This window comes from Aquila chrysaetos, chromosome 19 (assembly GCF_900496995.4).
Source record: "Aquila chrysaetos chrysaetos chromosome 19, bAquChr1.4, whole genome shotgun sequence".
Classification (NCBI taxonomy): Eukaryota; Metazoa; Chordata; class Aves; order Accipitriformes; family Accipitridae; genus Aquila; species Aquila chrysaetos.
In genome coordinates, this window is record NC_044022.1 from 817,584 (window position 1) to 843,256 (window position 25,673).

The window sequence follows — 25,673 nt, forward strand, 5'->3', positions numbered from 1 at the left end:
TGTGGATTTTTTTTTTTTTTAATCTCTATCCAAAAGTTATTCATCGTAACATACATGGCATGGAAATAACTTTACAGAGGTAACAAGGAACTAATCGTCTTCCTTTCTTCTTCTCTCTGTAGTTTGTTGCTCAGCCCAACTGCCAGCAGCTGCTCGCATCCCGCTGGTACGACGAGTTCCCCGGATGGAGGAGGCGACACTGGGCTGTGAAGATGTTGACATGTGTTGTGATAGGACTCCTTTTCCCGGTCTTCTCTGTGTGCTACCTGATAGCTCCCAAAAGCCCATTAGGGCTGTTCATCAGAAAGCCATTTATCAAATTTATCTGCCATACTGCATCCTACTTGACTTTTCTGTTCCTGCTGTTGCTTGCCTCTCAGCACATTGACAGGTCAGACTTGAGCATGCAGGGACCACCACCAACCATCGTCGAGTGGATGATATTACCGTGGGTCCTGGGTAAATGTATTACTAAAGAAAATATAGTGAAAAGTGTTTAGACCCCTCTGGTTTTGCCAAGCATTCCTGAGGCAGGAAATACAGTAGAGAGTTCTGCCATTAGTTATTGACCTACCAAAACAGGCAAATGGTCCATCTCCTCCAATACCTAGCAAGAGTAGTAGACAACTTGGGAAGAGTTTAAAAATCCAAAGTGTCACCACCTGATATAGTACAGTGAGGGAAAACAAAAGGTATCGAGGGTTCCTTCCTGTGATTAAGCAGTGCACTGAAACATACATATTGATATTCTTTTTAATATTTATTTTCCTCAGGCCAGAAGTTATTCTGATTCTTCTAAGTGTCCATTTTTTTTCTTTGTTCGTCTGCTTTTAAAAAAGGGTCCCTTTGCCACAGTGATTATTTTTCATGTATTAGAATGAGGCACAGTGTCATTTCTGGAGTGTTATCGTGAACCTTAGTTACCTTAGTATGCTTCTTTCTAACATAACAGACCGACCTATTGCAAATAGTGCTGACCAGCTTTTTTAAGTGAGTATTTTCATTAAAATACACATGCAGAGTATTTTTGCTGTGCAAAACCATTGATGAGAACTTGTCACTCAACTTCAAGCAAAATATTTTACATCAGAAGGAATAAGAAAATCCCCTAGCATTTTTAAAATGAGGAAAAAAATCACTACTCTGTCTTGATAGTTTAAAATAAAAATTTTGGTCTGGGATTATTGAAAGCCAACTTGGTGTGGGCCATGTTGACCTTAAATGTCTTCCTGTGTGATTACTCAATCCTATTGAATTGGACTGTCCTAGGTCCTCCCTGCCTTTGCGTGTCTGCTCTGCCACATGGTATCTCTCTTGGTGTGCTGTGGTCTCTTACCTGTTTCTTACTTTAGGAACGAGCACAAGTTGGACCAGGTCAGTCCAAATATACTTGGTCTTGACTGAAATGAAATTGTAGAAGGAGGGACTTAGTAGCCTTAACTGCAAGAATTTAAGTTTGATATCTTCATTTAAATTGTCATCACATAGACAAGTTCATGCACAAACTTTTCTGAAATATTTTGGTGGGGTTTTGATACTGTTAGCTCTCCCAGAGCTTCCCATTAACAGATGCTGTTTCTCTTCACTTTTGCAACTTCCCAGACACCTGGCTTTTTTTAGAGCAACCAAATTGACAAGGCTTTTGGCATCATTGATCATATATCATTTACAGTGCAGTGTTTAATTTATAATACACTAATTGGCAGTGCCTGATATTCCAGAGAAGAACAAGTCAGTGGCTTTTCCTCTTTATGTTCCTTGGTAGAGCACTGTGGGAAGCAGGAGGCAGGGCTACATCTGTCTTTCACTTAAGAAAACAAGCATGCGTGACTGAAAACTCTGCGTACACTTACTTGTTGGGAACCTCTCAGAAGGACCTGCCCTCCATAGATGAGCTGCTTTTTGAGATTTCCCCCATGATAGCACAGCATAAAACAGTCCTCATCACCAGCCTTCACTGTAAGGTGTGTTGTCCTTTGCTGGGTAAATGTTGCTACTAACGTTAAAAAAGCCAATATCTAGTATTATTGCAAAGCAATTAATCAATCTGGCAGGCTGCTTAGAATAGAATGACATTTTCTACGGACAAGTCAGACTAACTTCAGTGTGTAAGTTTCACATTTAAATATTAAAAAAACAAATTCCTCCAGTAAATTTTCCCAGTTTTGTACCATCAAGAAATAAGAAACCAATATAAAAATAATTAGGTTGATACATTACTTCCTTAGGAATAAATGCTACAATGCTGAGGAGGGGCAAGGGGCTCATCTGTGCTGTCCCATGCCCAGAGGAGATATTAGTAGCTTTTCTGTCCGGCCTTCCAAAATAGCAGGTGGTCAGTATCTATCCAGCTTTCACAGTATCTCGAGGCTGAAGGATAATAAACACAAATGCATAGCTGACATACAGACCTTGACATGCCAAAGTGGGTTTTATCATTAACCTATCATTTTAAAAAAAGAAATTAGAGCCCAGAGAAAAGGCACAATTTGAGAAGGGCAAGGGGTAGTTTCAGCTAAAGGCAGTTCTAAAATTTTGGTGACCAACTCCTCTCTAGAAAACATGCAGTGGGAAGAGGAAGAACCTCCATTGCCCTCAACCTCTGACACTGTTGTTTACTTAGGAAAGGGTTTAATCCCAAAGCACTTGTTTGAAGAAGCCATTAACCCTGAGAATTATGACTATCAAGATGACTATCATTTCTAAAAGCAGCATTAACACTTGCAGTATAGACTCATATGGCCAGATTATGCCAGTACTGCCTGTGCTGAATAAGCCCTTCCTCTGCAAGCAGTACGGGTCAAGGCAAGGGAACTGCTTGCACAAACAGATATTCATGAGCATGGATAAAGATCAATAGTCAGATACCATGTGGTCAAATAGCTTGTGGTTAACCTAGACTGTAATGTTCAGAGAAACTGTGCCTTCCAGAATCTCTTGCATCTAAACCGATGTATTTTACACACTGGTCTCTAGTGGTTTCTAACTAGTGGTTTCATGTAGTTCCAGTTTCACATTTGCTGGGTTCAGGTTTCAGACTTTGGTTGTTGCAGTGCCTTAGCCCACCCAAACAATAAGGCCCCAGACTAACCCACCGTAATCGCAGGCAATTAATTAGGTACCTGAATTCCCCCTGTCATTGAAAGAGACAGACACACATCTCCACAGGACACTTTGGCTCACAGCATGTGATCAACGTGTCTACAGCTTTTGTTTGTTTGTTTGTTTGTTTGTTTTAAAGGAATGAATCTCAGCCAAAACCTGCTGTTTTCATATTCACATATATACAAACTGTGGTCTAGGCATCTTTTAATAAACCAAATGGTTTTATTAAGTCCTTATTAATAAGCTAAGGTTAGTTCCAGGCCACAGTTTAGTCTGTCATCTCATCTTTTCAAACTATACAGTTATGCAGTATCCTTTAAAAGGGTAAATGCAGCACTATTGAGTTACACAAGGGAGCCTAAATCTAAGGTACATAGGTATATCTTTGCATTTTCTGGATGTAAACAAAAAGTGTTGACGTCTGACACAAAACTAATGTGGCTCTAGGGTTATAGTTTTTCTCTGAAATTGGAAACGTGACCAAGTAAACCCTTCTCCCAAAGCAAAGGCTGTCCTTGCAGCTACAGCATGTCAGAACTGTTAACATTTTAAACAATATAATTCTTTGTTTGTCTTTCACTTAATTCAAATAGGTCTGTGTGTAGTTTACATTTTAATAGCTACCTCCCTTAAAATTAAGAGCGTAAGAGGATCTCTACTTTCTAAGCTTCTCATTGACATGAATTTCAGCATACATATATTTCATAGAACTTAACAAGTTTCAACATTGTCCATAACAATCTAAGCTCTCCAATGATCAAACAGTAATTAGCATTTGCCTACTACAATGTAATAGAAGGCTGAATGTGCATAATTAGGGCATATTAAAGGTGTCACTAGAGTAGGAGGCTCAGAGGAAAAACCTGTATTGGACTACATTTCCATGGAGACTATCAATTTTACATTTAAAAAGTCTCTTAAGGAAACTTCAGCATTAATTTTGTCTTTTACGTGATTAGATGATTACACAAGTGCTGTTACAGTATGTGGTGATTATCCGTGGAACAATAAGTCAGTATAACAAGGCTAATGTTCTAGCTTTAAGAAGCAGTTGTGGAAAAACCTCGTGGTAAGAGGAGTCAGAATCTCCTGTCCTTGCATTTAAACAAATAAGAAACAAGCTTTTGCTGGTAAGGAAAATTAATTTTGTTCTTCTTATTAGCTGTTGATTCAGATCTCCCAAGCATGCCAGATGCTTCACACTACAGAAACATAGGCCTGTTTTCTATACTTGAGAATCCATCACCACTGAAAAAAGGACAGGAAAAACAAAAAACCCAATCTTGTGAAAAAAAGTGAGGAAGAACAATATTTTCCATCATCAAATTCCCCATCCTATCGCTGAGTGGCCTCTGAACATGATAACAGTGATGCAAAGGGGAAATCAAATAAGACCCAGCCTCACCCTCTGTGTGCCTTGACTGCAGCTCCTGTAAGGATCATATTGATCCCTATAGACTTGTCATACCTGTTCTTCTTCCCTGCACCTTAGCCTCAAACCTAGCAGTGACCATGCTAAATGTCCTCACAGTGGGCATTTGGCTCACTAGGGAATGCTACAAAATTCAGAGGAGAAAGCCAACAGCCAGACAAACTTGGTGCTTAGTAGATACAGTTAAAAAGCTCCCTGCCAGTTGTTCTGGGTGGCTGCAGCAAAAAGAACATTTTTTTAGGCAAATTTGTTTTGATGAGTTTTTTGCTCTTTTATGGTCATCTTTAAATGTTCATCGTAATTGTGTTGTTCAGAATACTGCCTGGAGCAGGAATGCAGCCTTACTGGATTTAACAATGCATTCCCCATCCTTTCTGTCAGAGTGGTTTATGCTATTGGAGTACGTGAATCTATAGAGAATGTGGATGTTTGGGAACTGCAAACTGTAGACATTTGTGGTCAGCAAACTGCTGGTGGGATGTATGGGAGTGTACAGTCTTTTCAGTACTTAGTGCTATGTACATCCAAACCAATGGCACAGCAAGTCACTTCAAATGAAGAGGCCATAGAGGTGGCAAGTATACTGTGCATCATCTTCTAAATTTGGTCAAGAAAGTGTTGTGTAAAAAATAAAACAGTTAGTACAAAATGACATGTTCCAGGGAGCAGATATAAAGGATAATGTGGCCAGAAAGATGAAACAGTACATAACCAGTAGTGACAAATAAAGTGCAGAAGAGGAAAATAATCCCAGACAAAGCTGAAACACAACTTCAGTCAGAAAGAAGGATAACGCACATAATGAGCACTCAAGGCCATTTAGTCCAAACTACTGCTAGACACAGGCTAACTGCAAAGATAGGCCAGATTACTCAGGTTCTTATCCAGTCAAAGCTTGAATTTCTCCAGGGACAGATATTCCGCTGCCTGTCTCAGCAACCTGTGCCTGTGTCTAGCCTCTGGTGAACTTTTTTCCTGATATCAGTTGGAATATCCCATGCCACAACATACAGTCATCACCTCTTCTGGTGTCCTTCCAATGGGCACCTCTAGGACAAGTCTGGCTCCGATTATTCATAAGCAGCAATTTCATTAGTGGATGACTGCAGTAATATCCCCCCATTAGTGTTCTCTTCTCTAGGCTGAACAAACTCAGTTCCCTCAGTCTCAGCCTCTTCTTGTACATCATGTGGTCCAGCCCCCAGTCAGCTTGGTGGCCTTCCAGTAGGTTCACTTCAGTCAGTTAATCTCTCTCTTTTGTTGGGGATCCCAACACTGGACCAACTAATGAGATTATTTATTTAAACATCAGGAGAGCCACTTCTTGTCAGGACTGCCTGAATCTTGCTGTAATTGGACCTTTTACTCAGTCACTTGTAGGTTTGCCAGGTTTTAAATATTTAAGAAGAACATTTTCTGTGTAGGTTATTTTATCTTATTCTTTGGTTGTTGGTGGTGTTGGCTGATATGTGTCTTCTTGTTTTAAAGATTTAATCTAGAATGGTCATGCCATTTCCAAAACTGAGGCCAAAGAAAAATGTCTTGTTTTGATTGTGATAAAAAAAAGTCAGGAGCCTTTTTCTTTGGGAAAACACTTTCAATGGTGCCACAACCTCCAGTTAAATATGGGTAGCCGTATGTATTTTTGGTATTCTAGTAAAAATCCATCCTAAATTTGAAAAGCCTTTGTAAATGTGTCTCCGTCTAAAATGGAGCTACAAACTGTGCTTTGGTTCCTGAATCCCATCCATAGTGTCACAATTAGCCTTAATCAGTGGCTCCTAGTCACAGTAGCAGAGATGTGACCTCTGGACAAGGGTACCCCTGAACTTAGCAAACCTGGAACCTTTTACTTTATCCTGTCTTCAAATCCTTTCCCTAAGCATTCAGGATCAGCCACAGTTTAGGCTAGATGGAACAGTGGTCTGTCTTATCCTTACTGGCCTTTCACAGTGTTTAAATAGAGTACAGAAAATAAAGGGAGTTCTCTTCCTTAACAATGACTGTCTGAATGTTCATTTTACATACACTTTTATTAGCTAGGGAAAACTTCCCTCCCACAGGCGATGCCTTAGAACGGCAAACAAGGAACCTGCTTTTACAAAATACTATAAAATAATCATATATGGACAAGTATTCAATGCAATCAGATGTTTTCTTGCAATCACCATACTTTGCTGATGGAAGCAGGTTTTGGCAGGATTCTGAGATACTCTTTGGACTTCAGTCCTGTTTTCAATTGAGTACCATTTTGCTTGCTCCTCTAGCATTCAAATATTTCACATTTTAACATTACAATCACATAGCTTGAGGATAAAGAAAACAGAAGAGGTCTGCAGTGGGTGTGCAAAGCCTAGCCTTGATGCCTTTGCTTCCTAGTACGGGCCTTTAGTAAGGAGGCTAAAGACACCTGTTGGGTTTTTTTGTCGTCTTTAATCCTCTGTCCTCTCCCATTTTTAGCAGAAGTGGTGAATGTTTCACCCACACACCGTTATTCCTGCCCTAGTACTCTTGTGGGATAGAGGTTCAGTCTTCCCTCAGGCTGAGAAAAGGCAGGTTTCCTGTTCCCTGTGCAAGAATTTTAGCCATAAAGCTGCAGTGCTAAACATTCACACTACTCTTGGGGGATATAGTTTAAGCATTTCAGGAAAGGAAGGTGTTTTGGATGCTGAAACTCAGTCTCATGTAGACATCCAACTGAAGCCCTGAGATAGGCTTCTAAGTGCTGGTGAGACGCAGTGTTTGCGACTCATTCCTCCTTCCAATTCCTGCTGTTCCTCTTGTCCGGTCTGTCTTAGCACTCAGTATTCGTAGGCTGTGGACCTCAGCTAGGCGCTTGAAATTCAAAGTGAGCATAAAATGCAATTTACAGGGAATTTAGGTCTCTTGCATGGTGAATTTTACTTTCAGTACTGTGTACTTAATTTAGACTTTGAATCATGGAATATTTCAGTGACTAAACCCCTTCATGGCACTGGACTCCCAAATACAAAGTTTAGATCCTCAGTATTGTGATGTTCAAATCCTTACATGCCTGTTAATAGGAGAGAAGGGGATGAGCAGTTTCCTACACCCCTAAATATCCACTTCTGGCCTTGCCAAGAGCTGCACATACAATGCCAAGGTGGTCTGTGCAGGACTGTCAGAGCCTTTGAGCAATGCTATAAAGGCCTGTCTGTGTTTCATAGACAAGTTATACATTCATTTATTCTGCCTGCAGGTCTTGTATCCCTTTGTGGATCTAAGCCTTGTGCACACCTGAAAACTGTATTTCTTACTATTAACTACCTGATAAGAATATCTTCATTATATTATTCTAGCAACACTGAGGGAATGTAGTAAGTGCTGGCAAAGATAAGGAGCATGCAGATGTTTGGAAATAACACTTTAATGAATATTAGATTGCAGTACTGTACACATTGGATACATGTTGCTTTATAAATTAAGGCTGTCTATGGTAATAGTTAGGATATAAGCCTTGCTCCTTACCTTGTCCACAATATTTTTGTGAAAGCAAGAAACTATTTTCTGTATTAAATCAATTTTGATAAATACATGCCACAGTTTCAATGAAGCCGTGGAGATTAAAGGATAATGAGTAAAATTATGCATGTTTCACTCCTCATGTAAACCTGTTGAGCTTAATAGAGATTTACAAGCAGTAAATGAGGATATACTTTTTCTTTAAAGAGATTTATACATGCCTATGCAAAAGTACCTGAGAGAATGGACCAATACTTTTGGCTGGCTAAATTTCTGTCTACAACATTATTGTACAGCAGAGTTCAAAAGCAGAAATTTACAGAATTTCTGTACTCTGTGGCCATATTTAGGTACCTGTCCATAGCCCCTTACTCCAAACTCAGGCATTTAGCAAGTTTGGTTGTTATAAATTAGGATTTAATCAAAGAGACTAAATCAAAGTAAACATAAAGAAAGCAACTCAGGTGCCCATGAAGAGGCACTTGGTCCCATTTTTGAAGTGTGATATACTCACAGAGAGGTTGTACCCATGATAAATACCCTACAGGAAACCTGTACCTTTTTTTGGCAATGCATGGGGTGGCCAGCTTGGATACGTAGGGCATCTAAAATGGCACTAGACACTTCTGTTTAAACATGATACATTCAAAAAATACAGTATCTTTCATGTTTCTCTACATCATGACAACTACACCATCACCATCTAGAGTCCATTGGTATGGAAGGCTTAGGTGCACGAACCTGAAATGGTTTGGATGAGCATCTTTGATTAATTTGAACTTTATTAACCCCACTAGCCAACTCATATTGAACATAACAGTCAGTCCAGGGTTACAATTTATTTTTGCATACACTTCAGGACATTAATCATTTTTTATTGGCTTATATTCCTGTTCGTTACCAAAACCCAGTTTTACAGAGGCAAAAAAAAAAAAAAAAAAAAGAAGAAAAAGGACCAATAATGTTAAGATAGATATTAAGTAAGTTAAATCTCCTTTAATCTTCCACTATGATGATGAACTACAATTCATTTGCATTTCAGAACATTTTGCAAAGAAAATCCAAAAGACTGCTTAAAACAATTTAACTGATAATTACATATATTTGCTTTTGGCATTTATAGGAGTACTGTGAAAGTCAGATTTCTTGCTATTCAAGTTATGAAAGAAAGTGTGTGATCTAAAGATACTGCCTACTGTCCCTTCTAAAGATACTCAGTTAAGGGAACAGCTATCCCACTTATATGGATGCCTTACTGCATAAATACGCAAGCAACTGAACAATCTGATGCTATTGGACTAGGTGGTGAAACTAAGCCATAAATATTTGAGGGGCTGTTCAATGCTGGTTGTCCAAACTGTTTGCATCTGCCATTCCATAGTGGGTAAAAAAAAAAAATATATATATATATAAAACACCATAATTCATAATACCATGCCTAGACCAGTTTCATTTGCAGCTGATGACTGTTTCTTAGAAATTATACTTTTCCTTGAACACAAGAGTAAATGCACTGCTGGTACCTAATCAGCACTGAATACTCTCAGCTCTGATGGAGTATAGTTCATCCAAAAGGCTCGAATGCTCCATAATCCTTGTATTGTTCATTACCTTTTCACTGCACTGCAGAGGCATTACTAAACTCATCTTCAGTGCTTCTGTGGGAGAGGGAATTAAGTTCAATTGCAGAGATAAGAAAGTGAAGACAGAGTGAATTGAGGTTAGATATTAAGTATTCTCAGTTTGAGGTGTGTCCACAGATAATTTAAACCAGCAATTCCCAGACTCAGCTTACTTAAGTATAACTGTCCTGGGAAGAGAGCTGGGACATAAATGATGCCTCTGGCCATGTCATTCCCAGCTCTTTGCCTGACCTGACACAGGACCCAGACACTGTGCACAGTTGTTCCCCTCCCAGACAGCCATTTCCCTGTCCCCAGGGGAAGGCAGAAGGCATGCTGTTGATTTTGTGCGTGTTCCTTTGAAATAGCTGTATTCTGTTAACAAAATATGCCCCAGAGATTGGGAGCCCCTGAATTATGCCAGGATGCCTCTCCTCTCTGTTCCTCTTGTTTCCTTCATATACCTTCAGCAGAGATCAGTTCATCAGCCCAGGTGTAAAACAGGAGAGATATTTCAAGCCTTATCAATGCTCACTGAATTCCCTGGAATGGCTTTCCTTTGCTTCGGAGAGCTTTAGATCATTAGCAGCTTGTCTCACTTGTTGTATCTGTGAAAAACTCTAGATTGCATAGTAGAGCAAAGTTGAATTTGTCAGTTAAATGGTTTCACAGTCCAGTGGAAATATGTTCTCCAAGAAACATATTAAAAGGTTGTTGTTGAATTTGGCATGCAGAGATTGACCCTGAGGAACCTCTTGCTTCCCATCACTTAATGCTAAGGAACAAAAATAGCACAGAGCAACCAACCTTTTGTGGAAAGGTAGGGCCAAAATTAGCTAGGGATCCACAAATCTTTTTTAAAACAAAAATAGTTTGGGATACTGCCTTTCATATCTTTCTTTGACAAATCTTAATGTTATTATTGACAGTGAGACTTTAACCATATTTATAATCAACAAAAGGCAGTGTTGTGGAGATGGCATAACATTTTTGTGAATTTCCACAGTTGCTGGAAAATGATTTTTGTAGTTGCTCAAGATTCAGTACAAGATAGAAATTTAGACAAGGTGTATCTAAGATTTTTTGTCTTAGAACTTAATACACGTTTGAATCGATTTTATGGGTGAGTTATTTCTTTGTTGTTTGTTTCTTTTGCATGGGAATGGGAGACATGTTCCTTAGGACTAAAATTACAGGTCTAGGGAGCTGTGACTTGATAATGGATCTATCAGGATAGATCCAAAATTTTTACGATCTGAAATTTATCTGCCAGCCCGCACAAAAAGATATTGTGTCTAACCCAAGGCTTTATCCAAAGGGACAGAGAACATTCATAAGAGTATTGAGCTGCTGTCCTGCTCAAAGTTCCAAGGTTTGCCAATGGAGTCTTACTTTAGGAACAGAAAAGTAGGTCCACATTTTTTAAAAGGCATTTCAGTGTTTAATATCCAAAGACTTGAAGACTGGAAATACAGATTCAAAATCTAAGTCTATACATAAATTTATAAAATAAAAGCTACTCTTACCAGTGTGTATGTATTGATGTATCTACATATACAAATATCTACACATTGATCATAGGTAGTATGTCATATCCATTACCTAATTCTTAAGGATTTTTTAAAAGTGTTACAAGGTAATATTAATGAAAGATGAAAGAAGAAAATTCCTATTTTATTTCAGTGCCTTTTGTTCTTCAGTAAGAAGTATTTTAATTTCTATCTGTTTTGTTGGATTGGATAAAATTTATTTTCACAATATGTAGGGTTTATTTTAGAAGAAAGAACTTCTTTCATCAATGTTCAGAAATGTGTACTGCAAAAAAGAAAATATACCTAGCACACAAATTCCATTTTTTTCCTCCAAATTTATTTTATCTGATCTATTTTAGTTCCTTTCTTGCATCACACAAACTGGACTTCAGTCAAATGGTTGCATTCATCAGCTTGCATGTATAATACTTCACAGTGCTATACAAAACCTCTCCATGGCTTCTGTCATTCCCAGGGCCTCATGTGGTCTGTGGGATTCCTGCCCTGAATTTATGTCTATTTCATCCCATTAAAACCACGGGGCGTTTAATGAAATTTGTTTCTATCATCTCAGCCTGTTTCAAAATATTCATGCTGTTATTTCTATTTTACTGCTTCAGTATCTAGTTATAAACAATGCAACAAATGCTTGAAAGTCTCACCTTCAACTTTTCAATTTAAGTCCTTGATTAATGAGGTGGAAGAGCTGCATAATGTTGATAATTTCCTTGTAAGCGGCAATAAATGATAAAAGCAGGTTGATGGCGAATGTATAGGTGAGGGTATAAGAGGCAGGTATGAAATCTACCTGGTGTGAAGAGATAGGAAGGACACAGTAGAAGCAAAGAGACAACCAGAATATAGCAAAGATTATCCAGCTAAAACAGTGAAATCTGCTCTGTGTGGACTTATTTCAGCTAAATACAGGCACCTGGAAGTTAGACATCTGTTTTAATCCAGCCTGATCCTCCATGACTCTCTTTTCAGTCAATGGGAAGATTGACCCACCTGCAGATGACAGGATTATTGCCTTGGAGATGCTTGTTTCCTCCGAGGGAGGTAAAAAGGCCTTGGGCAATGAACTTGTCCCTGCCCTAACTGTCTAAAGGTTCTTGCTTTTAGATCTACCCCTTGTATCTGCCAGATGGTTTCTCTTAGCAGTTTTTTCCTCAATACCTGTGTGATGTCCCATCTGCTTTGTTGAGATGTCAACTTTCTTGCTGCTGAACATGTAGCACTGACATGAGCTCTGTCACCACGGGGTAACATTGATGCTTTGGCACATTAATAAGCAGGCAATGCCTGGACTCTAGATCTCTTTCCCACCTGTAACAATGCACCCATTAGACAGTCTTGTCACTGCGTGTCTTCTATCATGTCAGATTGTATTTTGGAATTGCCGAAAAGTCTCCTTAGATAATAAAGTCAGGTTGTGTCCAGCTATCTGTAAGTCTTCTAAATAGAAAAAGGAAGTGTGCAAGGTCACAGAGATAATGCTGCCCTGATCTTTGGATGTCTTTTTCTTTTTAGAAAAAAAAACCCATAGATTTTCCTAGCCTTTTCCTGATTCTCCCAATGAATGTAAAAGAACAAAATTGGCATATTGTATCAGAACCTGTGAAGATAAGAGCTGACTGGCTTCTGCCTCCCCCCCAACCCTTCCTTCTTGCAAAAAGATATGATCTACAACAAGATTTCAAGACCTCTGGCTATGTGACTGTAAATTACTCCTAAACAACACGACTTTAAATCCCTGAGGTTTGTTGCTCAGAATAGCTCCATCATGTAAGCTCACCAAGCCTTAGAGAAGTCTTCAGCTTTGCAGAAAGGCTCCGGGATTTCAGAATACACTTTTCTAGGATAACCCTTCAGGCACACTTGGGAGGATTTACAGAACTTCAGAGATCCCAGTTCTTCCAGCATTCATTGCTCCAATTGAGAATCCCTCAGGATACCTAGCCATAGAAACCTGGTACCTGCAAAGACTCTGATCTCAGCTTTCATGGTGAGATTGCCCTGGAGTTGTGGATTTTGGCAGTCAGCCTTAGCATCTTGTACCTTCAAAGATTTGCCTTTAAAAAGACATGTCTGGGAAGCTCTACTGTGCATACATGGATTGTGTGTCTGTCACAAATATAGCATCCATCAGTCAGCCTAGTTTCAAGTTCTCTGGAGTCCCGTAAGATCTCAGTAACTGTATTTATACATGGATTTTGCACTTAGATGCTTTGGCTGGCAAGAAAGACTAAACTATCACACCTCCATTACAGCCAACAAAAATGTAGGTTTTCCAGTTTTTCATTATCATTTGCTTGAAAAGAACAAGCCCTGCATCAGGATGACCATAAAAGTTGTCTTGAACCAAGAAAAAATTTAGAACCACCACCATTACGATGTCAAAGTATACTCAGAACTTTCAGCTGCCAAGTGACTTCAACATTGCTGGTAGTTTGGATTAGTTGTGTTTCTAATTCAAAATAATCAAATTTACAATAGCCATATACTCTCTTCCACTATGCAATAATAGGTCAGTATTTCTCTGTTGGTGTCAACTTTACAATTACATTTCATTTTCTGAAGCCCAAGAAGTGCTTGGAAAAACAGTCTGGCTTTTCACTCACAGAACAAACCAAATGCAGCAGCATTAGTCAGCATTCCTTTTTCAATCTGTACATAATTCTGCTATATTTTAGACAGTGCTATCAAAGCATATGATGCTGAGGAACGGTCTTACAGAGAACAGCTGTGTTGTGTTTGTGTCAGTTCATGTCTTTGGCTGGTTGTGAATCATGGAACATCGTGGCAGAAGAGTTTAATGTACCTACAGCCTCTCACTTAAGCATTCATCTTATTAATCATCCTAACCTATTTCTGCTCTGTTTTTAAAGCGTATTTTAAAGGTAATGCTTAACTGTGATGAATTACAAAAGTTTATTTAATTCTATGAATGTGTGTATTGATTTCTGTAAAGCCTTTTTATTTGGGGATCTTCCATCAATGCAACTGTCTGCTTTCTGTGCCATAGCCCAGTGTCAGGATCCTGGGGCTACATCTGTATTATTAAATAAAAAAGAGCAAGGAACTGTTCTTTAACACTGAGGCTGTATCCATATTACACAGCCTTTGGCTCCAGGTCTCCTCCGAGCCTGGAGCCAGGTCTCCTCAGGCTCCTGCAGCACAGTGGTGATTTTTATGTGCTGTTCTGCAGGTAGAGCAGGGGTGATTCAGAGCAGTGTCTGAAATGTGAGGGGTATATTGCAGCCCACAAAACAGCTGCTTTTATGACCTGATGATGCTTAACATGTTATGCCTAAAAGGTAGTGGAAGAGCAAGCAGGGATATTGGCAAGTACATTGACTGCGTGTTGAAGGTTGGAGGGGACTGTGGAGGGAAGGGAGAGCCAGACCTGCTGTTGTCCTGTTCATACTGTGTGTCAGGAGTGACCAGCTCTTTGAAGAGTAAGTGGTTAAGTCATTTCACAGACTGAAATAAGCAGGCATTTAGGAGCCTGCCAAGTAGCCCTGTGAAGGGGTGTTCCCTTTGTGATGGCACTTGGGCAGTTAACAGCAGCAGTGGATGCGGTTAGTGGATAGTCACCCCTGCCATGCAAAAATGTTCAGCTGTTTTCTCACTGTGACTCATCAGAATTGATTGCAGCTTGAAAATAAATGTTAGCTTCTTAACAGTGCTACATTTTGTGTATTAGTTTTATCTGATAATCTAAAGACAAGAGTTGCAATGAGCCTGTCTAGGCTGTTGTAGACACTAAAATGGGCATATCCCACTTTCCTGTCTACATGTTCCCACCATGGTCCTTTCTCAGAATGTGTTCCCCCAGCTCTGCAGAATGCTGAAGTAGTGATGGTGGCTTGGGTGAAAATGAACTCTATGAAAATATAAGTTGCTGGACAAATCAGATGATTTGGATACTTCTGAGACTCGCGATTACTGATGATGACACACAGAAACAAGGTGGGAACATCTGGCTGAGATTTGAGGGGAGAAGGTAGTGAGGAAGGGAACCTTTCCTTTTGAAAACAATCAGGAGACAGAAAGACTCAAGCCAAAACACTACAAAATGAAATTGTACTCTTCCCATCTATTCCCCTCCTGTCTTCCAAATCACTCAAAACCCTATCTGGTACAAATAAGAATAGACCAGGAATTACTCCTTAGGGATCATGTTTGAGAGAAGACACAAGTTTTCCATGCAGTCACCTAGAAGACCACTGAGACAAATGTTAAAGTTCAAGGTGAATTAATGCCAGACTAGAGTGATGCAGGACTCTATAGGCCCCTGCACGCAATCTGTTCGACATTTTCTAAAGGGACATGATAAGCAGGTGGAGAAAAGCCATGTTGAATTAACTGTATCTCAACTTCTATATGTGAGACTGGTCTCTTTTGTGGTGAATTTTGTCCCTTTAATGAGCAAAAAAGTAAGAAACTCCCTTAAGAAAATAATTAATTTTGAAAAATTAAAAGGTCTTCTGGTAGTATTATTAAATAAGGTCTGTAGATAATAATATGAAACATGCATCTACATGTTCCATGTTGTTTTATTATACCATATTATACAATAGTGTGGAGTATCTTCAGAGAGGTTTTAATGCTTATAGTATTAAAGAGTCTCCACACAGTTGTCTCTGGAGCTGTTAAACCAAGTTTACGTCAGACAACTTGCAAAATTTCCCACTGGGGTTGAATATTTCTGTATCACTTTGTGTCCAGTGCAATGCATGCTCTGCACACCTGAAAACAGTTTCTATTGCTTTATGTCTCAAAGGAAGGAATCAACAAAAAATATTCTGCTGCAGACACTACTCTTCCCTATGGAAAAGGGAGACTTTAGTTCAGCATTGACAATAATAATAGAAATTCTCTTCCTTATTGTGTGGCTTCCCATTGAAATAAATTAATGTGTTGGATTGACTCTCGCAGTCATATATTTTCCAGTTTGAATTATATTGCAGCAGATACCAAGGACAGAGTTGGCAGTCGTGATGGATTTTAAGACCCTCTTTATACCTATTGGGATACGATGGGAAAAGAGATTGAAGAAAGGCAAAGAAATTGCCCTTGTACAAGCAGATGATTTTTTTTAGTTTTGCCTATCAAATTAATTCTGGAAACATTAATGGGAAGATAAAATTTCACCTAACTAGATGTGTAATTTAGAGCACTGATCCACTTTCCCTTTATAAGTAATGTAAGGAGAATCAATCCATTGTGAGATAAGTGTCTAGAATAGTCACAGCCTTTTTTATTTAATATTCATGCTTAATGAATTATGTTCTATTTACAGGTTTTATCTGGGGTGAAATTAAACAGATGTGGGATGGTGGACTACAGGACTACATTCATGATTGGTGGAACCTCATGGATTTTGTAATGAACTCCTTGTACTTGGCAACAATCTCTTTGAAAATTGTTGCATTTTCAAAGGTAAACTCTTTTTAAAAAACTAAGCAAAATATTTAAGATAAATGAAATTAGGCTTCTTCAAACTTTCTTCTGTATCTGGAGGTTCTCAGTCTTAGCAATGCAAGAGATGTGTGATGTGCTCATTGAATCTTCTGCAGCTATGACAAGAAGCTAGACCAAGATAAGAGCAAATGAAACATTGTGATATATACTTTTTTCTTCTTGGACCTGGCAATCTTTTGTTATTTGATCCTGAACAGTCATACTGTCATTTTCTTGGGAAAGGAAAATCGCTGGTAATATTTAATAATGTTTTGTGTTAGTCTTTGCCTATTTTTCAGAAAGAAATTATTTCCCCTAAGACAATTTTATGCACCATGCAAAACTTGCGGATAGGACTACAAGAAAAACATTTACTCAAAATTAGGGGTCGGGGGGGGGCGAGTTAAATAGTAAGATTTTAATTTTGTTTTTAAAAGTAAAGCTGAAGGAGACAAAATGGTCACTTAAAGCTGGTTATGTTCATTTTCTTATCCTTTTCATGGACTTTTTATGAATAGTTTTATATACCCACTGTTTGAAGTATCTTCCAGCAAAACAGCCCTTCTTTCCAAAGCCATGGAACATGTTACATTTTCTATGTATTCAACATGATCCGTAATATAATAGAAATTCCTCGTAAAACGAAGTATTTTAATCAAAAGGTTGTCTCAAGCACAAGGAAACCACATCTGAAAGGAAATGAAAGCATTTCTTAGCATCTGTCATGGAGCTCTTATCACATCCAAGTAAAGATAACAAGCCCATTTTTACTGGCCACTGTGATCAGGATTGTATTTCAGCTGTTTCAAGTTCCCTACCACCAGCTACCCTGTATGCATAGAAGGAGAGTCTCTCTTCTGCCAAGATCCTTTTGGCTGGGAAAAGGAGACAGCCGTCAAGTAGCTGGTTACAGCACCCTCTCCTCAAACAGCAGCTGTTCCTGCTGCAGCCCTGCCATAAGTATAGAGGAACATAGGAACCGCTAATTTGTGTCATCTCGTGTCTATTCACAAGGGTCCAAATGTCAGCCCAGCAGGGGCAGGGATGAGCAAAGACCTGTGATCTGTTAACACACCAGCCTCCTCCTGTGACAAAAGGTTTCTGGCTGCAAACCTTGGGAAGTCTTCTCACTCAAAGAAATTTGGAGCTGTTGCCTGAAAGAGCAAGATGCTCGGAAGTGTGAGGACAGCTGTCGTTTAAAGCTGATGAAATGCATTTTTACACACAAGGATGCCTTATCATAAAGTGAATGGTAAAGAAAGTCATTTCACTGTCCCATGTAACAAAGCAAGCAGTTCATTGAAAATGCACATTTCAAAGCATTGGAGATGGCCAATTATTCACTTAGAATAATATTAATTAGAAGACATTATAATCGTTTCATCTCCCAGACAGCTTCTGCTTACAATAATCAGATTCCAAGGTGACAGTATCTGGGATAATGTGCATCCATTACTCTCCAAATTAGTGCTTGCATGCCAGTCCTAATCAACACAGTGCATAAAGCACTATCTTTGGTTCTGCAGCTATTATTTTTTTACTGCATGTGCAATGTTGCACCCAAATACCTTTTTGTTCCTTAAAAGACCCTCAATTGTGGTAGTCAGTTGAAACACATGATGGTATAATGAGCAGAGTAATACAAGTGTAATTTAATACCCAGCCACATTTCCTTCAAATACCTACAACAGAGTTCCTCACATCTATGCCACATGAGATTGAGAGGATGCCATATGTAACCAGTACATTTTGATTAAAGCTTTTATTTTCATTTCCTAAACCTTGCAAGACAAGTTTTTCTAAAATGCAGCTTTTCTGTATTTATTGAATCAAATATATAAGCCCTGTTCTTAGATGTATTCTACCTTCTATGAATCAGCTCAAGCCACCTAAGAAAACATTTTAACCAACTCCCTTGAATGAAATTATGAGAGTGTCCTCATACTACTCTCCTGTGTGTTAAAAGTTCCCAGAGAATAACATAGTGTTTATGGCCCATTCAAGGCTCTCTGACTGACACAGTATTTAAGCAGATGATATTATTTACAGCAACTGATGGGATAGTGTAAAATACATGAAAGAGTATAATTTCAGGATGAGGGAACTGCTAAGATAACTCAAAGTTATTTGTTTCATTGCCAGTATTCAAATAAAATGAGTACATCTCTTTTTTCAAAGGGCTATGCTTTTTGCCTCTGATTGTATATCAGCATGTGAGGTCGCTTTAAATTATTCAGTATAGCCACTGAAAACGCTCTGTCCCCGACAAATAATGTCATTATAAATAGTGTATTGTCATGTGTTATAAGAGAGTACAAGGTGACAGATTTTAATCAACACAGCTGTTTTGATGGAGGGTTATAAACCTAAATAGAAATCGTTGTGCTCTAAGAAAATGGTTCTTTCTATGTTTTTTGAAGATAATCTATTTTGTACTGATGCATAAAGTTAGGTGCAGTGCCAACTTATGTGCAGACCCTGCTTGCTTTATCTTAAATATTTGTTAAACAGGGCATTGGACCTAGTGCTGCTTGTTTCCAGTTCTGCTAGGAATCGCATGCAAGTTCATATTACTGATTATGTGTCTCAGCCACTGACATGAAAAGCTAGCAGGGAAACAGAACTCTGAAAAGTAACTAAAAATACATTATTTGTCTCAATATTTACTGGCTTAATGATCACTATGTCAGATCTACTCTCTTTAGTAGTAAATAAGGTTATATTTCTCTTCTGCCACCAGTTCTGCAGAAGCTAACATCTTCTTCTTATATGTTTGCATTGTAAAATGGTTTGGGTTGATGTTTCACCAGATTCACAGACCAAATGTCCATTTGCATATGAGTATTGACCCCCCTCAATTCCTGAAAAATTATAGACTCGATTCCTCAGTGTAATTACTGTTCTACATCTGTTTGCTAGGCCATCACCCTGCCCTCTTCCTACTGCTGCTCTGAAATTTGTCATAATGAATGCCAAGATTGGGATTTTTTAATTTTAAAATAGGAAGAGTTCACATTTGCATATGATATTTCAGGAAAGGATTTAAAGTACTTTTCCTGAAATGGATATTATTTAACTTTTCTTTTTGTTATCAGAAACAAGGGGACCAAGGTCCAACAGTCCATTAAACATTCAGGTAGCCTGATCTACATGTCTGTTTGATCTCTCTTGGTGCTTTCATGAAATCTACAGTTCATGACTTTTGTTTTCATGGGAAAACAGTGAACACTCAGCTTTTTTTCTCACAAATAGTTCTGTTATTAGATTTGCTTTTTAATTCCTTTGAGTAAGGATCAAGAATTATTAGCTTGTATTCCCTGCGTGACATCGTACAATCATCATATATTTGCCTTGAAACTCTACTGTTTATATGCTACTCAATTTGTTTTCCACTATTCTTAATTTTCCATTGATGTGCCATGTACATTTCCTTCAACTAACAAACCAGTGATGGGTATTAATCACATTAAGTGATGGTTGGCTTTGTTACATGTCAAAAGTTTGTGTTTGCATTTGAAGTGGAGACAGAAATTCAGCAGGGTCACAAAATTATAAAAGACAGACTGCAAAGTATCAACAGCATGATTTACAACAAGCTCAGTGTTGCTATATTTGCTCTTACCATTTTCCATTCCCTAGAACAATAACCATTTATTTATTCTATATAGAACAGAAGAACATCAACAAGCATGAGTGAGAGAACAAATAGTTCATTTCTGTGTGTTTTGGGTTGCTTGGTCCTAAAATACAGTTTTTAATTTTTTTCATGTTTTCACTGTTTCTGGTTTTAACATGCCTAGTCTTTTCACTCCTTTGCTTTCTTTTTATTTTCACATGTGAGCTTCTTTGTTCTCCTGGTTCTTCTTTGATATTTCTAGATTTCTTTTCAGCTGTAATCAATAGGGTTTTGTTGTCAGAGCCCTCTTATACTCTTTATTTTCTTTATATTTTTTGCTGTCTTCTTTCAGCTAGTATATTTCACAGACCATTTCCAAACTTACTTCTCAGGCCTTCACCTTTCTCACTATTTTTCAGTCAAGTATTTCCAGTCTCTGAAATCATGTCTCTTTAAATAACAGCCCTCACTCTCTGCTTACAACCATGAGACCTTTTGCACTGTATCCACAGATGCAGGAAGCACTTGGGCCCAAGAAAGGCAGCGTCAGTTAAGATGAAGTAACACAGTTGTGCCTTTGATTTCCCTTTTACAAATGAGAGGTCACTTGATATTTTTCTGACTGTTTTAACACACCAGTTTTGTGTCTCAATACAGAACATCATAGATAAAGTCCTTTCTTCTCACCTTTCTCCTTAACCTCATCTCTTCTAGAAAAGGTGATATTGGATACATCTTGTCAGACTGCAACTATAAGATAGCCTCTCCCCTACCCCAGTAATCAGTGAGGAGAAACAGAGAAAGTTAGAGCAGCTCATCTGACCTGTTTGGGATATCTGCTTTCCTACTACTCTAGAAATACCCATTTTCTTTGCTGACTATAAAAGGAGGTGACGGAGAGCACAGATGTGGCTGTCCACACCTGATTGGTTTAACTTGATCCTTGCTCTCTTACTATATCGTATGCTATCCTTATTCAGTGTCCTGTAGTTCCATGTTTTTCTCAGAAGAGTATTTCCTTAGATTCCCCACCCCACCCCACTTGTTTAACTTCCTTGGAATCTCCCATTACTTGCCTTCACCTAAAATATGTCTGCAGTTGGATGCTTTTGATTCTCTACCAAAAATTCCATCTCTTTTTAGTTTCAAATATCTTCTTTAAATTTTTTCATGAATATACTTTCCTTTGTTCCCCAACACACCTTGTGTACTTTTCCCTAATCTGAGCATCTACTGCACTGTTCAGCACCTAGTCTTTGCTTGTACTGACAATTGTTCCTATTTAATAGGTGCAAGTTTTCACATACCAGGGTTGTAAAGTGCCATCAGAATTCACAGTAATATATTGTATAATATTATTCAAAGAAAGACATTATAGAAAACATGCTGAGGAGTTCTCACCTCTCTTTTCTCAGTAAACACTGAAATTTTTTTCTTCTTAATTTTCTTCTTGCTTTTATCTCTTAGCTGATATCTCTGGTAACTCAGTTCTGTTTTCTACTGCCTGTTACTTTGTCACCAATCTTGAATCAATCAGAATTGGACTGAAGGGCTATAGTGGATGAGGCATCATAGCATCCCTCTTGGAGCTACAATGTCAAATGCAGTAAGATTTGATTTTACAGTGTGATCATTAGGGAGAGGATAGTCTAATGAAGAGAGTCCTGACCTATGACTCCAGCAGGTCTGGATTTAATTACCTACTCTGTAGAGAACAAATATCACTGGTGGTTAAAATGTAAGGCTAAGTGATTCTTAACTCTTCAATGGACTACTGTTCTCCAGTTTTGCAGTTCTCATACCCAAATCCACAAGTCTGTCAGATGCTATGGCTGGTTGTATATGAGTAAATAAAACCATGCCAGGGATTGCTGTCAGGCACTGGGACTGTCTCACCTGCACTACCAGTTGGTTAGAGCAACCCCAGTGTGGTGGGGTCCTGTGCCAACTAGCACTGTCCAAAACAATGCCCAAACTAGCACTGTCCAAAACAACAAGTTTGAATCACAGAATCACAGAATGGTTTGGGTTGAAAGGGACCTATAAAGGTCATCTAGTCCCCCCACCCCCTGCAATAAGCAGGGACATCTTCAACTAGATCAGGTTGCTCAGAGCCCTATTCAACCTGGCCTTGAATTTTTCCAGGGATGCGGCATCTACCACCTCTCTGGGCAACCTGCACCAGTGTTTCACCACCCTCGGTGTAAAAAATTTCTGTCTTATATCTAGTCTGAATCTAACCTCTTTTAGTATAAAACCATTACCCTTTGTCCTATTGCTACAGGTCCTACTAAAAAGCCTGTCCCCATCTTTCTTGTAAGCCCCCTTTAAGTACTGGAAGGCTGCTATAAGGTCTCCTTGGAGCCTTCTCTTCTCCAGGCTGAACAACCCCACTCTTTCAGCCTTTCCTCACAGCAGAGGTGTTCCATCCCTCTGACCATTTTTGTGGCCCTCCTCTAGACCCGCTCCAACAGATCCCTGTCTTTCCTGTACTGAGGGCTGCAGACCTGGACACAGAACTGCACGTGGGTCTCACCAGAGTGGAGCAGAGGGGCAGAATCCCCTCCCTTGACCTGCTGGCCACACTTTTGATGCAGCCCAGGATACGATGGGCTTTCTGGGCTGCGAGCACATGTTGTCGGCTCATGTCCAGCTTTTCATCCACCAGTATCACTGAGTCCTTCTCAGCAGGGCTGCTCTCAATCCCTTCATCCCCCAGCCTGTATTGATACTGGAGGTTGCCCCAACCCATATGCAGGACCTTGCATGTGGCCTTGTTGAACCTCATGAGGTTCACACACACAGGCCCACTTCTCGAGCTTGTCCAGGTCCCTCTGATTGGCATCCTGTCCTTCAGGCATGTCAACCACACCTCTCAGCTTTGTGTCAGCTGCAGACTTGCTGAGGGTGCACTCTATCCCACTGTCTATGTCGTTGATGAAGATATTAAACAGCACTGGTCCCAATATGGACCCCCGAGGGACACCACTTGTCACTGATCTCCAGCTGGACATTGAGCCATTGACCACTACCCTCTGGATGTGACCATCCAGCCAATTCCTTATCCACTGAATAGTCCATCCATCAAATCCATATCTCTCCAAGTTAGAGAGAAGGATGTTGTGGAGGACTGTGTCAAAGGCCTTACAGAAATCGAGATAGATGACAACTGTAGGTCTTCCTTTGTCCACTGATGTCGTCTCTCCATCACAGAAGGCCACAAGGTTGGTCAGGCAAGATCTGCCCTTGGTGAAGCCATGCTGGCTGTCTGGAATCAGCTCCCTGTCCTCCATGTGCCTTAGCACAGCTTCTAGGAGGATCTGTTTCATGATCTTCACAGGCACAGAGGTGAGGCTGACAAGTCAGTAGTTCCCAGGGTCCTCCTTTCTGCCCTTTTTAAAAATGGGTGCAATGTTTCCCTTTTTCCAGTCACTGGGGACTTCACCTGCCTGCCATGACTTTTCGAATATTGTGGAGAGTGTCTTGGCAACTACATCAGCCAATTCCCTCAGGACTCTGGGATGCATCCCATCAGGTTCCATAGACTTATGTATGTTCAGGTTCCTCGGGTGGTCTTGAACCACTTTGAGAGCAGTCACTTTCTTTGGAGGGTGAGTGTGGTGTGGAAATGTGATGCCTGCTTATATAGTTTCATTTGGCCCTAGTGACACAGAAGAGGTCCTTTCCTTACTACTGAGGGCATGCTCAGCAGCTCTGAAGGATGCATCTGGGTGGCCTAGAGTCGGTAAATATAGACCATACCATAGTCGCCCTTTGAAATATTCATCATATTATATTATCCCATCAGTTTAGAGTGCTTCGTAGCATAGATTCTGTCCTCTGATATGTTCTGTAAAACAGATTAATGAAACCATATAAATAATAATGAGTCTGCCACAGTAGTTAAGCCTCAGTTCAAAGTAACATCTTTCATCTTCAAGAAATTTTTTGGTAGAGCTGGAACAGTAAAGAGTCACAGTTCCAGGGATCAGACTCTTTGATAATGAGACACACAAGCAGTTTTCCATGGTTCATTAATAAACAGCTTTTCATCATTGGTCCAGTGTTAGTGATTAAGCGATATACTTACACCTTGATTAAATGTTTTCTTCCAACTTCCCAAAGTTTTTGCGGGTTTTTGTACGTCATTGTCATATCTGCACTGTTCTCCAAAGAAATAATTTACCTTATTTTACAGCTGAAAGTTTCTATAATTCTAAAAGCCCAGGTGTTCAAAAACTGTTCCTTTTACTCTCAGTCAGAATTGTTAGACTTGCTTCTGCTGCTGTGAAAATTATAACCAAATGCAAAACACAGGCAAAAAACTTGAAGGCATAGACCATCCTGCACATAAAAATGAAGGACAAGTATATGGGTACTGCCCATTTTTTGTTTTGCTAAAATAAAAAACTCTCCTGAAGATATGTTGCATTCCAAAAACTGTTTAGTTTTATTGTGCTATCTGCAAATTAATTGAACAGCTTATAAAGAAACTGACATACTTTTTTATGCATAAAAATAGAGGAGTAATTTCTTCCCTTCTGCTTGTTTCCAGTATAGTGGGTTAGTTCCACGGGAGAGCTGGGACATGTGGCATCCAACCCTGGTGGCTGAGGCCCTGTTTGCAATCGCAAACATCTTTAGCTCCCTACGCTTGATCTCATTATTCACTGCAAATTCTCACCTGGGACCTCTGCAGATATCTCTAGGAAGAATGTTGCTCGACATTTTGAAGTTTCTCTTCATATATTGCCTTGTGCTGCTAGCTTTCGCAAATGGATTGAATCAGCTGTACTTCTACTATGAGACAAACGAACCTGGCAACTGCAAAGGAATACGATGTGAAAAGCAGAATAACGCATTTTCAACGTAAGTGGCCGATCTATTTCTATCGTCCCCTTCTGCCCCCAATATTTTAATCACTTAGATGTTGTTTACAGGGAAGAGGCTGTCTGTCTTCTATTGGCATTACAGCGGTGTCCTGACAGATACATCTAAAGTTACCCTAATAAAAAAAATAAACATTAACATTGCATGACTCTGTAATAATATTCATCCCATACCACAGTGAAGTCTGTACAATTGGAGATATCTCAAAAGATAAAAAGATAAAGTAAAGAGGAGGGGGAGATTATATGAGATTAGAAAGTACATATTTAGAATTAAGGGAAGAAGGGTCACCAGACCAGAGCTTGCTTATCCAGGCAGCTGTCATTCTGCATTTCTTCCATGTCTGCTTGTGGGCATTAAATAAGTTTGGTGTTCTAAAACATGAAGATTCCTTGTAAATGTGATAAACTGAGGTAGGAAAAAACATTCGGTCCAGGCTTCTACTGACCCTGAGTCTACTCCACACAATCAAATACTGTATTCCAATTTCTGTTTTAAAGTTATTTATTTTTCTTTCACTTAAAAAT

General features: G+C 39.2%; 1 protein-coding gene across 2 annotated transcripts in view; it reads left to right on the top strand.

Annotated features, from left to right (window-relative positions):
• TRPC4 (transient receptor potential cation channel subfamily C member 4) overlaps positions 1 to 25,673 on the top strand; it is a 154,845-nt gene that overhangs the window by 112,273 nt on the left and 16,899 nt on the right. Inside the window, exons 4-6 of one of the 2 annotated variants that reach the window (XM_030043124.1) lie at positions 123 to 459; positions 16,480 to 16,619; positions 24,812 to 25,125. In XM_030043124.1, coding sequence (XP_029898984.1) covers positions 123 to 459; positions 16,480 to 16,619; positions 24,812 to 25,125 — 791 coding nt within the window. Of the gene's footprint in view, positions 1 to 122; positions 460 to 16,479; positions 16,620 to 24,811; positions 25,126 to 25,673 lie in introns of those variants that run through there. The other variant, XM_030043126.1, reaches the window with a different exon arrangement.